The sequence below is a fragment of the Mesoplodon bidens genome (assembly GCF_964165515.1).
Source record: "Mesoplodon bidens genome assembly, chromosome: 8".
NCBI classification, from domain to species: Eukaryota; Metazoa; Chordata; class Mammalia; order Artiodactyla; family Ziphiidae; genus Mesoplodon; species Mesoplodon bidens.
Window position 1 is genome coordinate 68,692,654 of NC_138165.1, and position 21,151 is coordinate 68,713,804.

Sequence of the window (21,151 nt, forward strand, 5' to 3'; positions counted from 1 at the left end):
TCCTTGTTATGAATCTATGCATTGTAAAACAAAGGATACACTTCATTCTAAATGTCCACTGCCAAAGCCTGTTTTAATTCCGAGTTAGCAACAGAATTGTAAGTGCAGACAAGAATACAACCTGATCTTGGGGATCCTGTCTGGCCAGGATTATTCATCCACGTTTCAGAAAAGTTTCCGGAAGACTGGTTGCCTCCAAGTCTGATCCAGGAAGCCATTTTTTTGTAGACTGGAGTATATTTGAGAGCTCTGAGGCAACCAGGAATGTCACTATGACCTTGGCATCAAATGGGACTCTTAGACTTGATCCAAAGCTAGGCCAAATTCCCAGGGCAGAAACAGGGCTAAATCAGACCCTGTGGTTCAAGTTATGGCAAAGTTTGCCAGGCATTTATTCAGACGATTTTGCCTCAGTGTTGTAGTTCTATCATGAACTTAAGTTTCTGAAAAAAGAGAGGAGAATCTCCTTACAATGGACATATTTTCTTTTCTTCTATAATTGTAGCTGAATGACAAGTCTCTGCAGATAGTGCTATTTACATATAGGAAACAGAACTACTCAAGATATGTTATTAACTCTACAATAATAGAAGAGAATAGGACCCAACAGTGTATCATGGTTCTATAAGTCAATTTTAAGTATAGAGAAAAATGAGTATATCTTCAGAGTCACTTTAATTTGAATTCTTTGAAAAACTGAAAACCCCAAACTGATTATCTAATTTTATATAATAAGCCAGGGAAAACTAAATTACAATTGCTTTAATTGACAATGTTAAAAGAAATATTTACCAGTTCAAAAAATTAATTTAGTTTAAATAATGAAAGTATTATTTTACAGTCACTCCCACAGCTAGCCCATACGGCAACTTTTTGGGAATTAGAAAAAGATGCCCCTTCCTCAGTACACTTTACTGCCATCCCCTGGAAAATAGTTGTAGTAACCATACAAATCTATGACTGTAAGGTGAATGGCACCCTCTGGAGTTGTGAACGCTCAACTTTCAGGATTATAAGCAGTTAACAAGTGGTCAGTAAACTTATAGGAATGGCTACCAAGTGAGGTGGAACTGGTAAGCAAATAACAATTACTCCCATAACTAATAATAATTCTATGCACTCTCCTTAGAGCATTTACATAGACTATTCCCTTTAATTTTCATAACAATCCTATAAAGGAATTTGATTTAAATGAAACTATGGGAAATGCACTAAAAGATTAAGTTCCACAAAATATTCCTTGATTCCACTACTGGAAACCTAAAGTAGATTGATTTTGGTTGGGATCACAACATCGTTGTTTTGGAGTATATTCCACTTCTCTATTCCCACACCCCTATTCAGCCCCAAGAATGGCAGATTAGAAGAGTCTTTGGACATATAAATTTTGAAGTATGTAGAGAGCCATAATTTTACTGTTAACTGACCCTGCATGAAAGTACTCTGAGCCTAACAGTAGCTAGTTTCACATGACCCTATAGTCATGAAGTTGGCCTATTGAATAGATTGGGCCTGTGCCTCAGTAAAGTTGACAACAGCAAATGTTCCTCATCAAATTAACCAGGAACACATTTGTGATAAGCAGTTTTAACATTTTAACTTTAATCAAGACAACATTTTATTACCAGGGAAATTGTGTAATACCATATTTATATGTTACATGTACAGGATGATGATTAAAATAATACTTCTTTTAAAGCCACACACATCATATTAACTTAGGTATACCTTGTTATTCTTTGGTTTGAAACATTTCATAGGTATTACATTGCTTTGAAAATAAAGTTTAAATTTTCTCTTATTCTTAATACATAAAATGACCTGATCTTTATTCTCCAACCTTATCTCCCATCATGTCTCCAGATACCTTTAATTCCAATCACACCAGACTATGTAGTGCCCTTTGAACTTGCCATGCTGTTTTATAGTATGTAATTTTTCATATCCTATTCCCTCTATCTGGAATACCCGCCCCCCCCCACCTCATCTATTTAAAGACCTATTTTCTTCAGAATCTAACTGAAGTGTCTCTTCTTCCATGGAGCTTTCCCTGATCACTTCAAGCAGATTTACTCTTCCAAATGTCTTGGGTGATAAGCGAGTCAACGAGTGACAGAATATAAAACACCTTCAGGTAACATGCATAGTTAGTACAGGTAACGTATAAATTAGACCATTAGGCACTGAACATGGTACCTGGGTGTACGAAGTCTTTATATATATCTAGTTTTTGTGATAAAAATGTTTTCCTTTTAGTCTGGAGAAAAATGGAGGGCCATCCATAATTCCTGTCTTTAAAAAAGGTAATTGATTTTTCTTTTATACTTTCTAGCCCTGACACTTTATAATTGTTCATTTCTAAGAATTCAAAATGTAGGGACTATCAAAAAAATGTTTACCTGTATACTTATGCTTTTCTAATTCTATATACCTAAAATATCTTCCCATTTACAAGCCCATGTTAATCATTTCTTTTAAGGCTTCCCTAATAATATCACTTGACAGAAATCCCTCTTTGCTTTTTCCCACAAGACATGCATAGAAGTCATTATTGAAACAACATGTAAATATGACTTTAATTACGATCTTGCTATTATTCTGTTTCATGTACAACTTGTCTATCTTATAAGTTCTTAGGGCAGAGACCACAGTTTCCACTGATACTATGTACAGTTTTATACAAAGTTGGCAGATGATGGCTGAGTGGCCTAGGCCTGCGAGATCAGAGTCTAGATCTTATAATGTTACTCATCAATTCCTATCAGACATGTAATGGGGAAAATAAATTACTTACTGGTTTTATGTATATGCTTAGTGTTTGTTCATGTGTGCATAGTGTAGGACCAAAATCAGTCTTACTTGGTATATTACCTTACTGTCAAAAGCAAAAATAGAACCTTTTGAAATCAAGATCACTTTGCTGGAGTCACAAATGGAAAGAGAGAGAATAAGAAAAGAAAAGGAGAGGAAAGAACTTCATTTATTCAGGGAGATATGAGGGAAGCTAAGCATGTGTGGGAGGCTATTATTTCTGAATATCATGGGTAGAAGAACGTCTGGTTTTTGTATAGCTTCTTTAGTGTAAGAGTAATTTACATAAAAGAATAAAGCCAGTTCCATTATTCCTTCACTTTAATATTGGTTTCTGAATAACAATATGTATACCAGTATCGGTCTGATAAAGTTTTCACAAGTTTGTAGTAACATAAGAAAAAATAAGGACAATCAAATTTCTGATAAAGTTAATTTCATTCAAGTAAAGTCCTCCATTTTGAGATAATGCCTTTTACACTTTCTATTGACATTAAAATATTCCTTCTTTTACAAAACGGTGTTTAAAGTAGCTGGCATTTATTCTTTCACTAGTGCAAACTTGGCATAATAAAAAGTTGGCAACTGTATATTGATCCCCACAAATTTTTGCACTCTGGCATTTGAAAGTCTGGAAGCTACTGATCTGTTCTCTTAGTATGTTTTAGTGATGTGAAGAAAACAGAAATATATAGAACTAAAAGCAATGAGACTATACCTAGGGCTCTTAGGCTTAAGAAAGAGACACTTAATTGTGGCTCTCTAATTTTTAGGGAAAGAGCACCGAAGAAAATTAAAACCCAAAATTCAACCAAGAGATTCTTTGACTTTTATACCTCCTGTAACTAACTTCATGGGACTCTTCAAAACAAAACAGACCACTGTTTCTCACAATATTTTTTCCTTTTCACCTGCAATTTCATCAGATATCACAACTGTATCAAGACCAAGAATAGTGCTTTTGAGCCAACTTGGGAAACATGTACAGAAAGCTAATCCGGAGACTGCAGAAGGCTAATTAAAAACATTTTAGTGTAAAAGGACTCCTGAGCAATCTTTTAAATTTTTTTATTTTTAATTGTGGTAAAATACACATAACTGAGTAATCTTTTTGAATGGAAGTTCTTGATATTGATACTTAACAAATTTTCCTTAGCATGTCTACTGGAATTTAACATCAGGTCAGAATTATGGTTTCAAAAAATAAGTAGAATTTTCTATAATAGAATGCCTGCACTTAAAACTATTAAGATATAGCAACTGACACAAGTGGCACAATTAGTGTATATATCAAGTGTTAGAAACATTTTAAAATAAGAAACATTTTTAAATTGGTATGCTGGGCTAAAAAGACCTGATTCAAAGTAGGCTACATGTTAACACTCACTGTACTACCTTAAGATATTCAATGATAAATACTACAGGTACACGAGTCTTCTAAAATCTGAAATGTATATTTTTAAAAACATTTTACTAAAAAAAAATTTGAAATCATTTCCCATCAAGCACAAAAGTATGGCTAAAAAGTGTGGCCACCACTGTTGACCATTCTCCATACATACAGAGTATCTTTGGTTTGCAGCTGGAATAGATGACATTCTTTGTGGCTTAGAATCATGTGATGTCTTTGCCCAACCAGTATTGTTTCCAGTAGGTGCAATTTTTTTTTTTTTTTTTTTTCGGTACGTGGGCCTCTCACTGTTGTGGCCTCTCCCGTTGTGGAGCACAGGTTCCGGATGCGCAGGCTCAGCGGCCATGCCTGACGGGCCTAGCCGCTCCGCGGCATGTGGGATCTTCCCGGACCGGGGCACGAACCCGTGTCCCCTGCATCGGCAGGCGGACTCTCAACCACTGCGCCACCAGGGAAACCCCAGTAAGTGCAAGTTTTGATGTATGTCTGCTTCTCATATTTTTACAGCAGCAAATGGATTTGATATAAAAGCTAACTAGGTTTCAGTGGGTCCTTTAAAGAGCCACTGTTTTTCTCTGTCCACTTTGCTCAATTGTCTCTATAGTCTACCTGGGCTGCAGTGAACATACACATTAATTAGCAGTTATTTTCTCCAACATGCCTTAACATAACAGTAATGATGGTGGTGACTGCAGCTACAGGTACTCAGGGCTTTCTGTGTGCCATAGTCCAAAGCCTGTGCTCTTAACCACTGTACAATAAGAGACCACTTTAATCTTCAAATTCGATTCAAAATTATCTTAATAGCTCTGAGTCACAACTTCCTGGTGGAATTCTGAGAAGAATGGCATATTTTATACTAGAAAGGGATAAATAATTCAAATGATACAAACCTGTGTCATTTATTCAGCACTGTTAAGAATTCATATCATTGGAAACATTAAGCCTCTGTAGACATTCAAAAAAAAAAAAAGCCTTTAGACAGCAAACTTTGAGCTTTGAAACTGGCTTCAGGTGGTTTCAAAGTTGATGATCAGGGTTTTTTTGCATTCAGTAACATAGACATTTCCTGAGTATCTTGGCCTAGCCGGACCATCCTACCACCCTTAAAACTTTACAGTATTTCTCCTTAAGTACAGCCCCAAAATACATATTACTTTTATTACCCTGCACTTTCTTTTTATTTTTAATAATTACACATAAGATGAGAAAGGCCTCAATATATAGAGAGTTTCAGCAAATTGCCTGCCTCTTACCTGTACTATAAGCTAACTCTGGCACACATGCTTGCCAATATAGAGTTCAATGTTTCTCCCTTTCTCTTCCTTTCTTCTGGCTAAATACTGAAAGACCTAAATATATGGAATGCTTCCAGAATTTGCTTGTTTTCTTTATCTGTAGTTTACCTGATTTATATCATGAACTTAATTTTGACATGTGTGTTTGTAGCATCTGGAATAGTTTTGATACTTAGAAATTTTAAGAACTTAGATTATAGATATTCCTATTTTATGAAATCTGTGATGGTGGGAAAAAATTTTGGTCAATTTTCTTCCATAGTTTATATGCACTCTTATTGTAACAGCTAAAGGAAATACACTTTCTGTGAATTTAGATTCACATGATACAGAATACAAATCCAAATGTAAAAGGTGAATTCACAAACTAATAGTTTCTTCTAAATTATAGTTACAAACCAATTATATCATACCTGTACCTCAACATCAAAGAATGTAAGCTTTATAAATGTTGCTGTTTCTATGTTCTCTCATATAAATTATATTTCCAGGATAAAATGGAGGATCATAAAGCAATATCCTATGATCACAATTCTAGAAAAAAGAATTACTTATGGAATTTCCCAAAAGGGAAGGTCACCTTAAGGAAGGATTAAAATAAGAAATTTTTTCATTCTAGATTTTTATCCTTAACCTTTAGTTTCTCAATAAAGCAAGTCACTGATTAGAAAATTAACAATTTGATCCAGTGTGGATGATGTAACATAAATCTCTACTAGCAAAATCTCTCAAAGGACATTAAATAGTTAGTAGCATCATCCTTATATTCAAAGGACAGTACATTCAGTTATTTTAATCTGGGCAGAAAAAAAGTCATGAACTGTTATGATATCTGCAGTAAAAGTCAGAGTCAAAGGACATTATCCAAAAATAAAACAGCCCCTTTCACCTCATATATTTTCACTGATTAAATATAGTTTCTAAAATAATGAATGTGGGGCTTCCCTGGTGGCGCAGTGGTTGAGAGTCCGCCTGCCGATGCAGGGGACATGGGTTCGTGCCCCAGTCCGGGAAGATCCCACAGGCCGCGGAGTGGCTGGGCCCATGAGCCATGGCCGCTGAGCCTGCGCATCTGGAGCCTGTGCTCCCCAACAGGACAGGCCACAACAGTGAGGCCCGCATACTGCCAAAAAAAAAAAAATAATAAAATAAAATAATGAATGTGAATATATGTGGCCAACTAAAAAGTACAATATACACTCGAGGGATTACTTGCATGTCATATTTCTTAAAATCCCATTTTAAGAGATGTATAGAAATCCCATTTGCTCCAGAGAAGATACCAAATAATATATATATTTTTATAATTACTAACATATATTCTTTTGTTTTGACTTAGAATTCTTGAGTTGACATGACTTTGACCTGGCTACCTTTCTAAAATTGCTCTATCATTAGAAAAGTCGGGCTAATGTATCCTGATATGAAAAAGGGGGGTAAAGATCTATGCCTGTATAATATGGGGCCAGGATTTAGCAGAATTGCTATATTTTTTCCAAGGTTTTTCTTTCTACTTGCCAATATCAGTATATTCTTTTTCCCACAAGATGTTTTATTTGGTTTTTTATAATAATAAAAACCCTATACTCCCTTCTAAGACTATAACATATTATTATAGTCTCTCAGAAGAGCAGGTTAAACATCAAACATAAAAAGGATAACAAAGAAGTCTTGATGAACAATTAGTATTATATATTTGATATAAAAAAAATCAAAACTTTACTACTACCTTTAGGGATTTTTTTGAAAAGCAAAAATCAAATCTTCATTTTTAATCGTGGTACTTTTATGGCAGCTTCTCCAACTTCTTTTGATATATCTGCTCCAAGAGGACATCTGCATCAAAATCAGACAAATCACATTACTTCAAATTATTTTATATTATTTGTTTACTGATCTGTTACTAGCTCTGCAAACTACCTGCTTAGAATTCTGACAAACAATATATGTATCTAGTGTATAAGTGATTATATGTGATGGTGGTTCTTGAACACATAAAAATACAATAGGACCTCAAACCAGAATAATGGGTGAAGGAAGGCTAAAAATCTAAATTGGACAATTTATTAAAACCACTTTGAGGTATAATTGACATGTTAAAAGCTATAAATATTTAATGCATACAATTCAATGAGTTTGGGGTTGAGATGTTTTTGAAAGAGTTCTCTCTCAAATACTGTAAATAAATAAAAACTTGAAACAGAAATAACAAAAAATTGCCTGATAATGCTCTACAAAGCTAACAGGGTAAAAACAGTTTACCATACAAAGTCAGACCTGCATTTATTCCAACTTCAGAAATTCTCCAGGTTTCTACCGTTCTTCTCTGAGGTTTCAAAAGCTAGCTTGCTCCTTTTCTACCTTCCTTTGTCACTGGTGGCAGGAGAGGTCTTAGATCCTACCCTCTTTCTCTGTTCTTCCTCAATAAATACTTTTGGCCTCAGATTTCTGCTTTTGTACAATGTTGCCCTATACAAAGCTTCAAATGGACCCCAACCTAAAAAAAGCCATCATCTCCAGCCTCAACACTGCCACAAGAAGGCAGTGTTGGATCAGATGGTAGATTCTACCTGAGGCTAGGCCATCAACTTAAGGGATTCTTTCTACTAGTAGTTTAGTTACTACTAACTAAACTCTGTTCATTTATGATCAGCCTTAATAGTCTATGGTTCACATACGTATAGTTATGTATTAAAATGCTGAAAAGTTTAAAACAGCAGATGAAACACTCTTGAAAACAGAATTATGTTAGATTATGAAACATAATCATGCTTTACTGTTTTTACTATTCCAGAATTAGCTTAGACCAGAACTTGATAACAAATTGAAAAACTGTGCTACTCCTAGGAACTTTGATTTGGGAGAGGAAATAAGGCTTGCAGAAAACAGCTATCTTTTGGCCATTTCTCAGCTGCCTGTGGAGAAGTATACTCACAACCCAGTCTCACACCTGAATGCTTTTTGCACATTTTCCTTAAGTTTCCAGCACGGCAGCTGATGCTGAGATGGTCCTAACACTGCAAAAGTCCAGGTCATGGACATGGTTTCCATTCTGGTCCCCAATGAGGGAATTCATCATCCTTACCCACTGCCTGTTTCTAACCTATGATTTGTCAACATTTATATAATTTAATGCTATAATAAAAATATTTCTTATAAGGTATCTAACGCTTAGGTTAGATGAAAAAAATTAATGTACTCTTTCTTCAAGTACCACCAGAGTGTCAATGAAAACCTCAAATATAAAAGCAAAATCCAGGCTTTGACTTTTACAATGCAACTTGCATAAAGATTATGAATGGTACCACGTACTTTGGCTCATAGCGGATGCCTTCTGTGCTGTGTAAAATGCCCAAGCCAGCACGCAATCTTTCAACACCATTCCTAAATAAGAATCAATAAAAATAAAATAACTAGCCCAAGATTTAAAGGAAAAAAAATTAGCATGATGAAATGGCAATTAATATTTACATAATTATGAGTGAAGCACAAACATCCATGGCTTACCACGCAATCATAATGCCGTTGTCAGTGCACAGTCTGGGAGGAGGACACAACAAAGTGCATTGTGTTGCATCTGTCACGATTTCCAGAGCTTTTCGGATATGTAAGTTACTTGCAACGCCTCCAGATGCAACCTGAAAAAGTTGAGAAAACCAAAATGAACAAATATCACACATGAATATGAGCTAAGCTGTGAGCTAAACCTGGGGAAAGTACCAGCATTATACAGTAAGACAATATCACATTTTGGTAGGTGGGTAATGAGCAAGTGATATATCTATATAATAAACATTTGCAAAAGAAACAAAAATCACCAAAAATTTCAATATTACCATATGATCACTTTCATTTTTGTACATTTTCTTCTAACCCTTTTCTCATTACAATCATAGTACAGTATTTTAGACCCTGCAGTTTTCACTTAAAAGCATTTTTTTCATTTTATTACATAATTCTTAAACTATTACCTTTGATATTTGTGTAATATTCCATTTTGTGAACCTACCATTTAAATATTTTTCCCGCTTTACAATTTTCCAAAGAATGAAGTTTAAGATACAGTTACACAGGAAATTTATCAAGGCTTTTAAGCACATTTAAAGGGATTTCATCAAAGGAACATAAATATGAAGGAAACAGCCTATTTTTCCTTCAATAATGACAGCGGTTATACTGCATTTTGTTTCATACTGTAAACCCTCTTTTAAATTCAATAAGATGCAGCCTTGAACTTTTTTGCCACACAGGCTATACAGATGTCCTATAAAGCTGCCAGGCCTGTACAGGGATTGGCTGTTAAAGTTTTGTTTTTTAAAATTATTATTTATTTTTGGCTGCATTGGGTCTTCGTTGCTGCACGTGGGCTTTCTCTAGTTGTGGCAAGAGGTCTTCTCATTTTGGTGGCTTCTCCTGTTGCAAAGCACAGGCTCCAGGCGCACAGGCTCAGTAGTTGTGGCTCACGGGATCTAGAGCGCAGGCTCAGTAGTCGTGGTGCACGGGCTTAGTTGCTTCGTGGCATGTGGGATCTTCCCAGACCAGGGCTCGAACCCACGTCCCCTGTGTTGGCAGGCGAATTCTTAACCACTGCACCACCAGGGAAATCCCAATGGCTGTTAGTTTTTATTCTACATGATTTCATACTGTCAGGGATAGCATATGGCATAAAGATCTTTTCATCCTATGCTTAGGGTCAATTAATCTCTGGGAAGAAAAGTAACATACTGTAAAGGATTACTACTATTCTAAAATTACAAAACTTACCAGTACTGCATTACTTTGACATAACAAGTCTCTCTGCTTGCAAAATAGGATAGCACGATGTGTTCTTTTTGCAATGTGGCAGGCTACTGTGTGCTGTACTGCAGCAGCAATATCTGCAGCTGAAGACAGGATTTGCCCCTTCTCAATACCTGCAGGAATGAGCAGGTATTTTTAGGTACAATCCAGTACTACTTATTTGTCCAACTTTACTAATTAGAAATATACCTTCTTCTTTTTCCTTTTGCATTATCATCTTTTCAATAATGTGATGAAGTCCAGAAAAAGAAAAATCACAATTTTTAGCACGTTGCATGGGAGGTTTGAAATCAAAATGCAATTTATTTCCCTGTTTGGCCAAATGTTCTATAGCCTTCCCACCACTCATAGTGGAGCACTCTGGATGTTTTATTAAAGAAAGTCTTCTTGCTACCTATCAAAAACAAACAAAAATTTTTGTAATGTCATGAAACTGTACATTTTGAAACCAGTGTGCAAAGGAAATGAATTTTACCCTGGGTGAATAAGACATGCAATACTTTTACAAACATGGACCAGAGCTGGTGGTCAGTCAAGACAGACAATCTTGCTGTTTCTGACAACCTGATCAATAGTGGCCAATCACTGCCTTCCTATCTACTTTTGCTCTTCTACTGGGGATGGAAAATAGGTTTGAAAATGACAATGATTGCTTAATGATGAACTTCAAAAATAAGAACCTGTCCTATTTCTTCCTATCATTTCAGCTGTTGGCAACAGGTTTTTTGTATAAGGCAGTAGGCTTTAAGATTCTAAAACAAAGGAAAAGAAATCTGCTTGCCAGTGGTGTCAGCAATTATAACATTTAATAATAGAACTTTGTGCATCTTTAATGTCCTTATGTTATCTTTATATATCCTCTTATTTCACTTTTTAAAGGCACATTACACTTCACAAAGCACTTTCTTTCACATATATTATGTTATTTGATTTTAAAAAGTGTATATACAAACTATTTGATATATATATATCAAATATATATATATATATATATATATTTTATATACTGATGTAAACCTCATATCATTTTATTCGGAATGAGTAAGAAGGGATCTTTTATAAAATTATGTACTACTCTTTTTTTTTTTACTACTGCACATAATTTTTTTCAGTCTAATATGATATTACTCAGAAATATTTAGATGAATAGCAGTAGTGTATCTATTACTATTTAGCTGAAACAGACACCTTAACAAAAAAGAATAGAGATATTAATTCTTAAATAATTACCTTGTCAAGCATGTCACCTGGCGCTATATCCAAAGACTTTCCAAGAAGCAGAAAATCTGAAACTCCTCTAACTAATGCCAAAAGACAATGACCTCCTGAAATCAAAAGAACTAAAAAAGGAAATTCTACTTTATTTGTCAACCTAATAGTAAGGGCATGAGCCTCCATATGATGAATGGGAATGAAGGGCTTTTTTAACTGGTCTACCAGTTGTAAGCTAAATGATAAGCCTACACCCAAGCTTAAAGCAAGTCCTGGTTTTATGGTAGTTGCAATTGCTGAGAGTTCACTTGGAGAGACTTTACTGGCAGAGAGAGCTTCTTGCACTATGCGTTGAATATTTTCTCTATGAAGCTGTTGAGCTACTGGAGGAATAATCCCACCTGTTCTGAAAGATATAAAAAAACAGCTTTTTATAATTTTAAGATTGTAAAAATAGAGAAAGAAAAAGTATATATTATGGCTGAAGGCATGTTTTCAAATTAACCATTATATAGCTAAACACATTAGTAAGTCAAGTATTTTCAAATTATGTGTGCCTTATAATGTGCAGTACATTATAAGAACTCACCATGCAGTGATTAAGGATGTTATTTAATGTCTCTGACTTTTCAAAACTGTATACAACAAACTCCTATGGATTTGTTTCCTGATAAATGAAATCACCAAAATAGTTTTGAGAAGCATTCTAAGGAAGGAGTCTTGAATAAGGAAAGGACAGGATAAAACTGGATTTTAGGAAAATTAATCTATCTGACTGGAAGAAAAGAAATACTAACAGAGAGAAACACGAAGACAGTTTTGTGAAGAAGACGAGTTTATTTTTAAACACACTGCACTTGAGCTCATGGTAGGACGGCAGACAGCTTGAAATCCTGAAATAAAGTTTGAAATCCAATCTTTAATTGGATTGGTAATTTTGATTTTTGGTCCATGTAGGACAAGCAGTGAATGACCACTCCAAATGTCAAGAATAAAGAATTAGAAGGCAAAGTTGTTAGCAAAAAATCTGCCAGCAATGTGACTGATCAGAGAGGCAGAGCACAACTATAGAGGGTCTGCAAGATGTACCTCTAATCCCAAAAAAACCGTCAAAGATTGATGTTGTAGGATCCATATACACGGCATTCAAGGAATATTTAATAGTTAAAATATGTACTGTGTCAGTCAATGAGGGCAATATTTAAAAGAAATGATCTTATTTCAACACATCCATAATATAATACCATTCAAAGTGACTTTTTCTCCTATATTCCTCAATTCTGTTAATGGCATCAATAACCTCCTAATCACTTGGGTTTTTCCAGGTTTATCTTCATCTCTTTTCTTTCTCTTACTTTCCACATTTAATTAAGTTTATCACCATTGATAAGGTCAGCACTGTCCCACTGCCACCACCAAGTTCGAAAAGCTCTCATTAACTCAGTCTATTCAAAGCCTTCTAACTGTACTTCCCTAGATACATTCTCTGATCCTTGGAATTGTTCTATATGGTGTTGCCAGAAAAAAAGCACAGTGCTGACATCATCACTCACCTACTCAAAAGCTTTTACTTTCTTGGAATTTGGGAGACTTTAAATCCAAATCCTCTCCCTCCTACTCATTTCTTCCTCCTCCCACTTGCCTACTCCCCTTCCTTCCTGTGCCTCTTCTATGTATTATCTTCTAAGGATTATGCTAAGCATTAGAGACAAAAGAGATGAATAAGACCATGGCTTTATTCTCAAAGAATTAATTATGATTAATAAAATCAATTAATTAATAAATAATAATTTGTGGACAGTATGGAAAGTGGATGATTAAAGAACAAAGCTAATAAAGAGGCAGTGAAACCATTTAGCCTGAAGACTGGAGCCAAGAGTCCAGGCAAGAGACAATAAGGGGTTGAACTAAGTGGAAAGTGGGAGGAAAAGTTTCAAGAAATATTTAGGAGGTAGATTTACTATGACTAAATGACTGATTTGGGTACAGAGTGGTGAGGGAGAAGTCAAGATTGTCCTTCAGGTCTCTGGCTCGAAAGAAAGAGCTCCTCTTCCAAGCAATCCTCTATTATTGCACTTTCCATGCTGTTTTACATGCTATTTACCTATCTGCCTTCTTCACTTATTTATAGTAGTAAGAGAAGTACTGTTGTTACTAGTAATAGGTAGGTTTTTTTGAGCCCTTGCTATTTGTCAAGACTGCACTAAATGCTTTAAAAGAATTCACATTTAACCTTCACAACAATATTATAAGCTGGTTGTCATTATTATCCCCATTTCACAGATAAGGACATTGAGACATAGAAAATGGTGCAAGGTCTCAAAACCAGTCAGTGGCTGAACCAGAATGTAAACCACTTTATATGGTAAGCTGCTCAGAGGAAAGGACCATATATATGTACCCACAGTGCCTCAGATGCTGCCTTGCAATTGTAGGTATTTAATAAATGATAAGATGTGCTGAGGAGATGGTACCAAATAGCTTATTTACCTATATATTCCTCTCAAGTGACTCATGCGCTAGCTAAACTGTTTGTCCAGTACTTTCTCACCTCTTTGCCTTTGCCAGTGATGCTCTCTCAGCCTACAATATTCTTTCCATCCTCTTTCATTGAAGGCCTAACTATCTCTCAAGGCCACTGACCCCTGCAACATGTCAGGTGCTATGCTGGGCACTAGGCATAGTGTAGCGGTTAATACAGACGCAGCCCCTGTCACCATGGAGCTGAGAGTCTACTGGGGGAAAGACTGTACATAAGTAAACAAACATAAAAATTATGAAAAGAATTATGAGGAAAATATGCAGGATATGGTATATAGAATAAACAGGGTGGGAGTACCTAATTTAGATTAAGTGGTTAGGGTAGGCCTTTCTGTGCAGCTAACATTTACATGTTCAAATGTCCAATACACCCCAAAATAATGAAAGGACTGTAAAACTGAGGCATGGTAATAAGTTATTGTCTGCACTACTTCTTTGATACTCACTTTATGCTGCCTTGCACTGCTAACTTTCCTTGTAGGTCTACATACCATGTCTCAAAGATTAGGTTAAGCTTCTTAAAGGCAAGGACTTGCTAGTATTTCACTGTGCCTTATTAAGACCTAACACAGTCCCTTTCATATAATATGTAACCATCAGAGGCCTACTCTGCCTCTTCACGTATACTATTTCTAATATTCTGTATTATTTCTGTTATGCACCCCACAATCCTATAAGGCAGGTATTATCTTTCCCATTTTATGGATGTGAAAACAGAATCAGAGAGGATCAGGAACTTCCCAAAGTCAGAGCCAATACCAATCACTAATTCATGATTCACACACAGGTTTGTGATCTCAAAACACCAAACTTTTTCACTATTCAGATGTTGTAAATTAATGGCTTGAAGGCATATCTGAACTGTATGGTATTTTAATATATTTGAATTACCTACTAATTTTTAAAATCTGGGAGATATTACCATAACATTCTGGATTTCCATTTTCTCTTGAAAATTCTGATAATCAAATAACATAAGGCCTACATTCTTGCATGGCAACAACTGGCTGGAGCTGAGTAGTGACCTCCTATAGATATTTTCCACATTATACCCAGCCCACCTATTTATGTAACCTGCCTGGTGGCCCTCTGGAAAAATCTGAGTTTATAAACCTGGCACCATTCTGTGCTTTAATACAACAGTATATTATTATTTAAGTACCAATATTAATTATATGTGTAAATGTGAATAGGATTTTCCTTTGCAGTGATAAACACAGGCTAGAGGTCAGATCATACTTTCCTAGGACTTCAGTTGAGACCATGGTACATACAGGTGGACAAAAGAGGAAAAGGCATGAGGGGAAATCATGGATAAATATTGGAGTTTAGTTTCCTTTTGGCAACAGGATTAGCTAAGGTTGAGACCTTATTGTGGAGCTCCTTAAACGCCAGGTTGAGGGGTTTAAGGTTTTCTACAGCAGTTATTAGAAACTTTTGCATGAAAGAAGAAATTAGTTCTTAAAATTTAACTTTTATATGTAATAAATACAAAAAAAATTATTTCATTTTATTTTTCCAAAAAAAGTGGAAACTACCAAGACAATGTCTACTCACTTTAAATGAACTTCGGTTTGGGAATGTATTGCTTCTCCCAAAACATTTCCAGTTTCATCCACCACAGCAGCTGCTGTATCATCACAACTGGTTTCAATTCCCAAAACTAGTTTATGAAGAAATAGCTTTCCAGGATGAAAATTAAAACTTCTTAGAAATTCATACATATTCCTTTTTGATGGATTAGAAAAAACTCCTGCTGTCTTATTCAATATTAGCATATTTACTGTATAGATAATTCCTGGAAAAGAATTAAACAAACTATTATTTGGAACTGACATTAGCCACTAGCCCATTCAGTAAAGCAAAATTCCAAAAACTTGGCTTATTTTTCAATATATAGTTTTATAAAAATTTAGGAAAGTTTTGTAAAAGTTAGCAAAAATTTTAGTCTGTAGAAATCTGTTAATATAAATAACAGTATGAATGAATATAATGCTCTTTAAGAGGGAAAACGGGAGGTTAGATATAAAATTTTTATTATTACTATTACTTGCATGTTGTTCTTACCAAACTATTGATTATTCTTTATAAAACAGCTAATGTTACAGTACAACAGCTGCATGGATAGTCTTTTGAAAAGTGTTATTCATTTTTTTATAGCTAAAATTAAGACAAAATGTGGTTTAAAAAAAACAGTCAAACAATAAGGGCAAAATGGAACTGATGAAAATCAATGCATTCCATTTCCTAGAAACATCTTTCAAAAGAAAAATTTAATCATTTGGTCGGAAAACAAGAGTTCACATAAAACACAAAGTAAGATTTAGTCGTCTAAGTTTAGAAACAAGTGTTCTCATAAAGCTCATCTTTTTTTTTTTTGCGGTACGCGGGCCTCTCACTTTTGTGGCCTCTCCCGTTGCGGAGCACAGGCTCCGGACGCGCAGGCTCAGCGGCCATGGCTCATGGGCCCAGCCGCTTCGCGGCATGTGGGATCTTCCTGGACCGGGACACGAACCCGTGTCCCCTGCATCGGCAAGCGGACTCTCAACCACTGCGCCACCAGGGAAGCCCTCAGAAAGCTCATCTTAAAAAAGCATCTCAGCTAAAATGACCGTAACCTAATACCTATTTTATCCACTAATTACAATTGTTTGAATTAAATCTCCATTTTTGCCACAGGTTTATCATAACAGGGATCTCCCCAAATCCTCTTTGGCCCCAATAACAGCAGTCCATCATTAAAGCACCCTGGTTTTTTCACACTGCCAAATATCTAGTCTCATGCCCCCCAATCACCTGTTCTAGAACCTTCTAGATATTTAAGTAGGCTCTTTCCCTATCACACTAATGGACAAAATGGAAAAAAAATAAAAGAGCGAATATTGGAACTTTTATTGCTCCATAGGAGCAGAGGGCATCCAGGGATTAGAGATAAGCGACCTATTCAGAAGACCCCTGCAGAAGATGCAGCCCCAACAGACGCGCCACGAGAAATTAGACTTATAGTCACTAAATCCAGCCAAGGAGGCTTGTGCGAAGCCCTCCTCGTTCGGGCCAGGAAGGATCCCAAGCGAACCCTGGGCACTTGGCCAGCGCTGGTCTCTGTCTGCTCTAAGAAGGCGAGGGACTCTGACTGGAACCGCTTTTCCAGGCGCGCGATAGCATCAGTGGAGAGAGGGCTGAGCAGTTTCACCCACCTTCCTCGTGAACGACAGTAACTAGTACTCGTCTACTTTCCGCAGCAAAGCCGATCGACCGCCCTTTCCTAGGCGCAAGGAAGCCCGAACCTGTCGCCCCGGAAGTGATGTCATCAACACGGTCCCCGCGTCCCGTCGCCAGGGTCATCTGGTATTCCCCTAGAGGGCGTCACTCTTCGAATAAATATTAGCACAAAGGCTCTCATTCCCCAGATCGTGCGCTCAAGCAATTCTCCCAGATTTGTAGGTAAGACTTCTATAAGGTAACACGGCTAGTGGCTGATCTAGTGGAGACTGAGCACAGATTCGACTACATAACATTTAGTTCTAAACACTATGCTACATTAAAAGAAAAAAATTTTTTGCCTTAGGCTGGAATTTGGACACCACTGTGAGAAAAGTGTGTCTTTGCTTACTCTGGAGGTAAAGTATGTACTTCAGCATAGTATGTACTCCTATTCTTTACCTCCTTCAGTCTTTTTTTGTTTTTATTTGTATGTGAACTTGTTACCATTTGAATAGATTTATCCCAATCTGTTTTTCTTCCCTGCTAGGCGCTAAGATTTTACTGAACAAGGACTTTATAAATGCAAAGTTGGACAGGGCTGGCACATGTATCTGCGCCTTGCATGGTGTGAAGTTCTTGGTATGAGGTAGGGAAGTCACAGTTTTGGTCTAGTGGCAGATGTGTAATTCATAATTTCCAGATATGTAAATTTATAATTATCAGGACATTAGTAAGAATTTTTAAGGTAGAACTTACGTTTATCAAAAATTTCATTTATGTGACAATAATAACCATAATTAACAATAAAGTGGCACTTACTATGTGCCAGGCACTGTTGCAGATTAATTAATTCTCACAACAATCGCATGAGGTAGTTACTGTCCTCATTTTGCAGATGAGACAACTGGACCACAGAGTTTGGGTGATTTGCAGGTTACACAGCTGGTAAGTGCAGAGCTAGTATTAGAAGTCAGGCCATCTGCTCTGGAGTCCGTTTTCTTAACTGACAGAAGATTAAATAGTTCATATTTTCCCTAGGATGTGCTGTTGACCCAAAAGAGGAAAAAAGAAAACTTAAGACCTAAAGGTTAAGAAAAAGTAGTCATCCTGATTGCATATGATAGGTCAGGAGTTATTTTCTTATACACTGTGATCTATTCTGAACAAAAAATCATTCCCGTCTGGCATTTTCTTGCAACTTGAATTACTTTGTTCCAGTGCTCTCCTGTGCTGTCAAGAGTTATCCCTGTTGTGTTTGGTAGTATCAAAAGTAGAATCCTTAACTGGGCACTCTTGGCTGGTGTTGAGTCTGAATGCTGCATTATGTGAAAGAGCCAAACTTTAGGACACATTAGGAAGAAATTTTATTGAGTGCATGTGGGTGGTAGAAAGAAATGGTACTTACATCAGTCCCACATATTTGACAAGTGAAGGTATAAAGCTTCCATGTTCTTTATCGTACTGGAGAAGTTATTGCGGGAAAGGCAAGCTCTCTGGGGCTTGTCTGAGCTTTCATGAAGATCACATCATATGGTTTGAATGCCACATTCATGGGCATTCTCAAGAAAATATGGCTTAACCACTGTAACTTCAACTTGAATTGAGAGCTCTGAATCTAAATATGTTCACTTTGTCTCTGCTATTGCTTAGCTTTCCGTTTGTAAACTTAAGAGGAAAACTTTATGTAGAAGAATCTCTACAATACTCATTCCCTAATTATGTCTTACTAAACTGGATTTCGTTTTCACGTATCACATATTTATTGGTTCTTTCCTTTGTGCTAGGCAGTTTATTAGTTGTTAGGGATCAAAGATAAAATCCATTTTCTATTTTCAAGGAGCTGAGTCTAATAATAGGCAATTACCATACAGCATTATGGAAAATGTGCATTGAGAGAAAAGTTGCGGGGGAAGGCGGTATCCACAGTCTAGCAGGACCATGGTATGATGACTGGGTTTCAATATCTGATTCTTTTCTTAGGTTGAAATTAGTTTATCAGATCTGGAAGTGATTGGACTCTGTAGTGCTGAGTCACACACTCAATTTGCTAAGAAACTGCTATGTAAAACCCATAATACTAATGTATTAACTTAAGAGAAATGATGGAGGGTCCAGGATAGTTGAGCCTGCTGATCCTCACCTTCTCTGTGTTGATCAAATTACAATGAAAGCCAGATCCAAATTATAACCAGATTGTTTAGCACAGTGGAATGGAAGCAATAGAAATGAGTTTGGTGCTTTTAATGGCTAATATTTCAGGCCTGATGCACCCCTTTCCACTTGAGTCACATACCTGCCTTATGTTCTTCATAGGTTGGATTGTGCTAAAAATACACTGTCATTTGCCTTTCTCTTTTTAAAGTTTCTTTGCTGACAAATATTTTTTGATGTGGAACATTCTTTCATTAATGGTAATACCATCAATCAAGTCTCATCTTTAGAAGATATTTTGCTTTTTATTTCATTTGCAGAACGATTATGCTTATTTTACAAATTTACTGCTTTTTAAAAATTGTGTTAAAATGTTAACAAAATCACCATTTTAAGCAGTTCAGTGGCAATAAGTACATTCACATTTTTGTGCAACGGTCACTACCATCCATCTCCAAAACTTTTTCCATCTTCCCCAGCTGAAACTCTGTATCCATTAATTTCCCATTTCCCTTTCATCCCAGCCCCTGGCAACCACCATTCTTTCTGTCTTTATGACTTTGACTGCTCTAGGTACCTCATGTAAGTGGGCTCACACAGTACTTGGCCTTTTGTGACTGGCTTATTTCACTTAGCATTAATGTCAAGGTTCATCCAGTGTGGTAGCATGTGTCAGAATTTCCTTCCTTTTTTTTTTTTTTTTTTTCTTTTTGCGGTATGCGGGCCTCTCACTGTTGTGGCCCCTCCCGTTGCGGAGCACAGGCTCCGGATGCGCAGGCCCAGCGGCCATGGCTCACGGGCCCAGCCACTCCGCGGCATATGGGATCCTCCCAGACCGGGGCACGAACCCGTATCCCCTGCATCGGCAGGCGGACTCTCAACCACTGCGCCACCAGGGAGGCCCTTTCCTTCCTTTTAAAGCTAAATAATATTCCACTGTGTACATACACCATATTTTGTTTATGCATTCATCTGACAGTGGACACCGGTTACCTCCACCTTCTGACTGTTATGAATAGTGCTGGTATAAACGTGGGTCGTACAAGTATCTTTTCAAGTCCCTGCTTTCACTTCTTTGGGATATATACCCAGAAGTGGAATTGCTGGATCATATGGTAATTCTGTTAATTTTTTGAGAATTTGCCATACTCAGATGACCTTATTTTTCAAGTGTGTGGGGTCTACGTTTTTTGGCAGTAGAGGGAGAGGGTGAATTTCTTTGTTGCTTCCATAAACTCCCTATGACCATTAAGCACCATAATAGAAGCATGTGTTTGATAATTCAGAGGAGGGACAGATGTTTCAAAGCAGGATCATTGTATCAGGTTTCCGTGTAGTAGCTGGTATACTCGTATTTTCCTGGGCAATAGCCAATAAATCATCTGCTCTTCTGTTTCCATTTAAAAAATTATAAAATGAAGAAGATAATGCATGCTTATCTTGCAAAATCTTCAAGTTTTTCAAAAAAGTGTTGTGAAAAAATTTGTAACTATATATTTGGAAAGTCAGAATATTTATGTATTATAAAATTCCTCTCATATTTTAGAGTTCATTCTACAGTGTTAATGATGTAGTTTCTTTACTTATATTCTTGAATTTGAGAAGAATGTATTTTTATCAATGTAATTATGCAGTTAAAGGACATAGTAATAAAATTGGCTTACCTGCTAACTTAAAATTATATAGAACTTTAGAGCTACAGGTTGAGCCACTTTCATAACCA

At 36.4% G+C, this 21,151-nt stretch overlaps 2 protein-coding genes across 5 annotated transcripts in view; one reads left to right on the forward strand and one right to left on the reverse strand.

Annotated features, from left to right (window-relative positions):
* ANKAR (ankyrin and armadillo repeat containing) overlaps positions 1-4,343 on the forward strand; it is an 86,254-nt gene extending 81,911 nt beyond the window's left edge. The window contains exons 23-24 of the mRNA XM_081242596.1: positions 2,257-2,303; positions 3,585-4,343. Of these exons, the coding sequence (XP_081098722.1) occupies positions 2,257-2,303; positions 3,585-3,829 (292 nt within the window). The 3' untranslated portion in view covers positions 3,830-4,343. The remainder of the gene's footprint in view (positions 1-2,256; positions 2,304-3,584) is intronic.
* Positions 59-17,577, reverse strand: OSGEPL1 (O-sialoglycoprotein endopeptidase like 1). Of its 4 annotated transcripts, none has more exons than XM_081242600.1 (9): positions 17,271-17,577; positions 15,631-15,871; positions 11,551-11,938; positions 10,510-10,714; positions 10,285-10,433; positions 9,028-9,158; positions 8,833-8,904; positions 7,250-7,356; positions 59-443 (listed from the first exon to the last, which is right to left on the reverse strand). In XM_081242600.1, the coding sequence occupies exons 1-8, from the start codon at positions 17,416-17,418 to the stop codon at positions 7,278-7,280; spliced, it is 1,413 nt and encodes a 470-aa protein (XP_081098726.1). In that variant the 5' UTR covers positions 17,419-17,577; the 3' UTR covers positions 59-443; positions 7,250-7,277. The 4 variants fall into 4 exon arrangements, with proteins under 4 accessions (XP_081098726.1, XP_081098728.1, XP_081098725.1 ...); XM_081242602.1 differs by lacking the exon at positions 59-443 and adding an exon at positions 4,484-5,170 and having other exon boundaries at positions 10,510-10,537; XM_081242599.1 differs by lacking the exon at positions 59-443 and adding an exon at positions 4,484-5,170.
* Positions 17,578-21,151: the final 3,574 nt, after the last annotated feature.

Coding starts and splice junctions, on each gene's coding strand:
- OSGEPL1 (XM_081242600.1), bottom strand. CDS start 17,418: ATGACCCTGGCGACGGGACGCGGGGACCGTGTTGATGACATCACTTCC. Junction 11,939..15,630: donor CAAACCGAAGTTCATTTAAA/GTGAGTAGACAT, acceptor TATATCTTTCAG/AACAGGTGGGATTATTCCTC. Junction 9,159..10,284: donor GTCAAAGTAATGCAGTACTG/GTAAGTTTTGTA, acceptor CAACTTTTTCAG/GTTGCATCTGGAGGCGTTGC.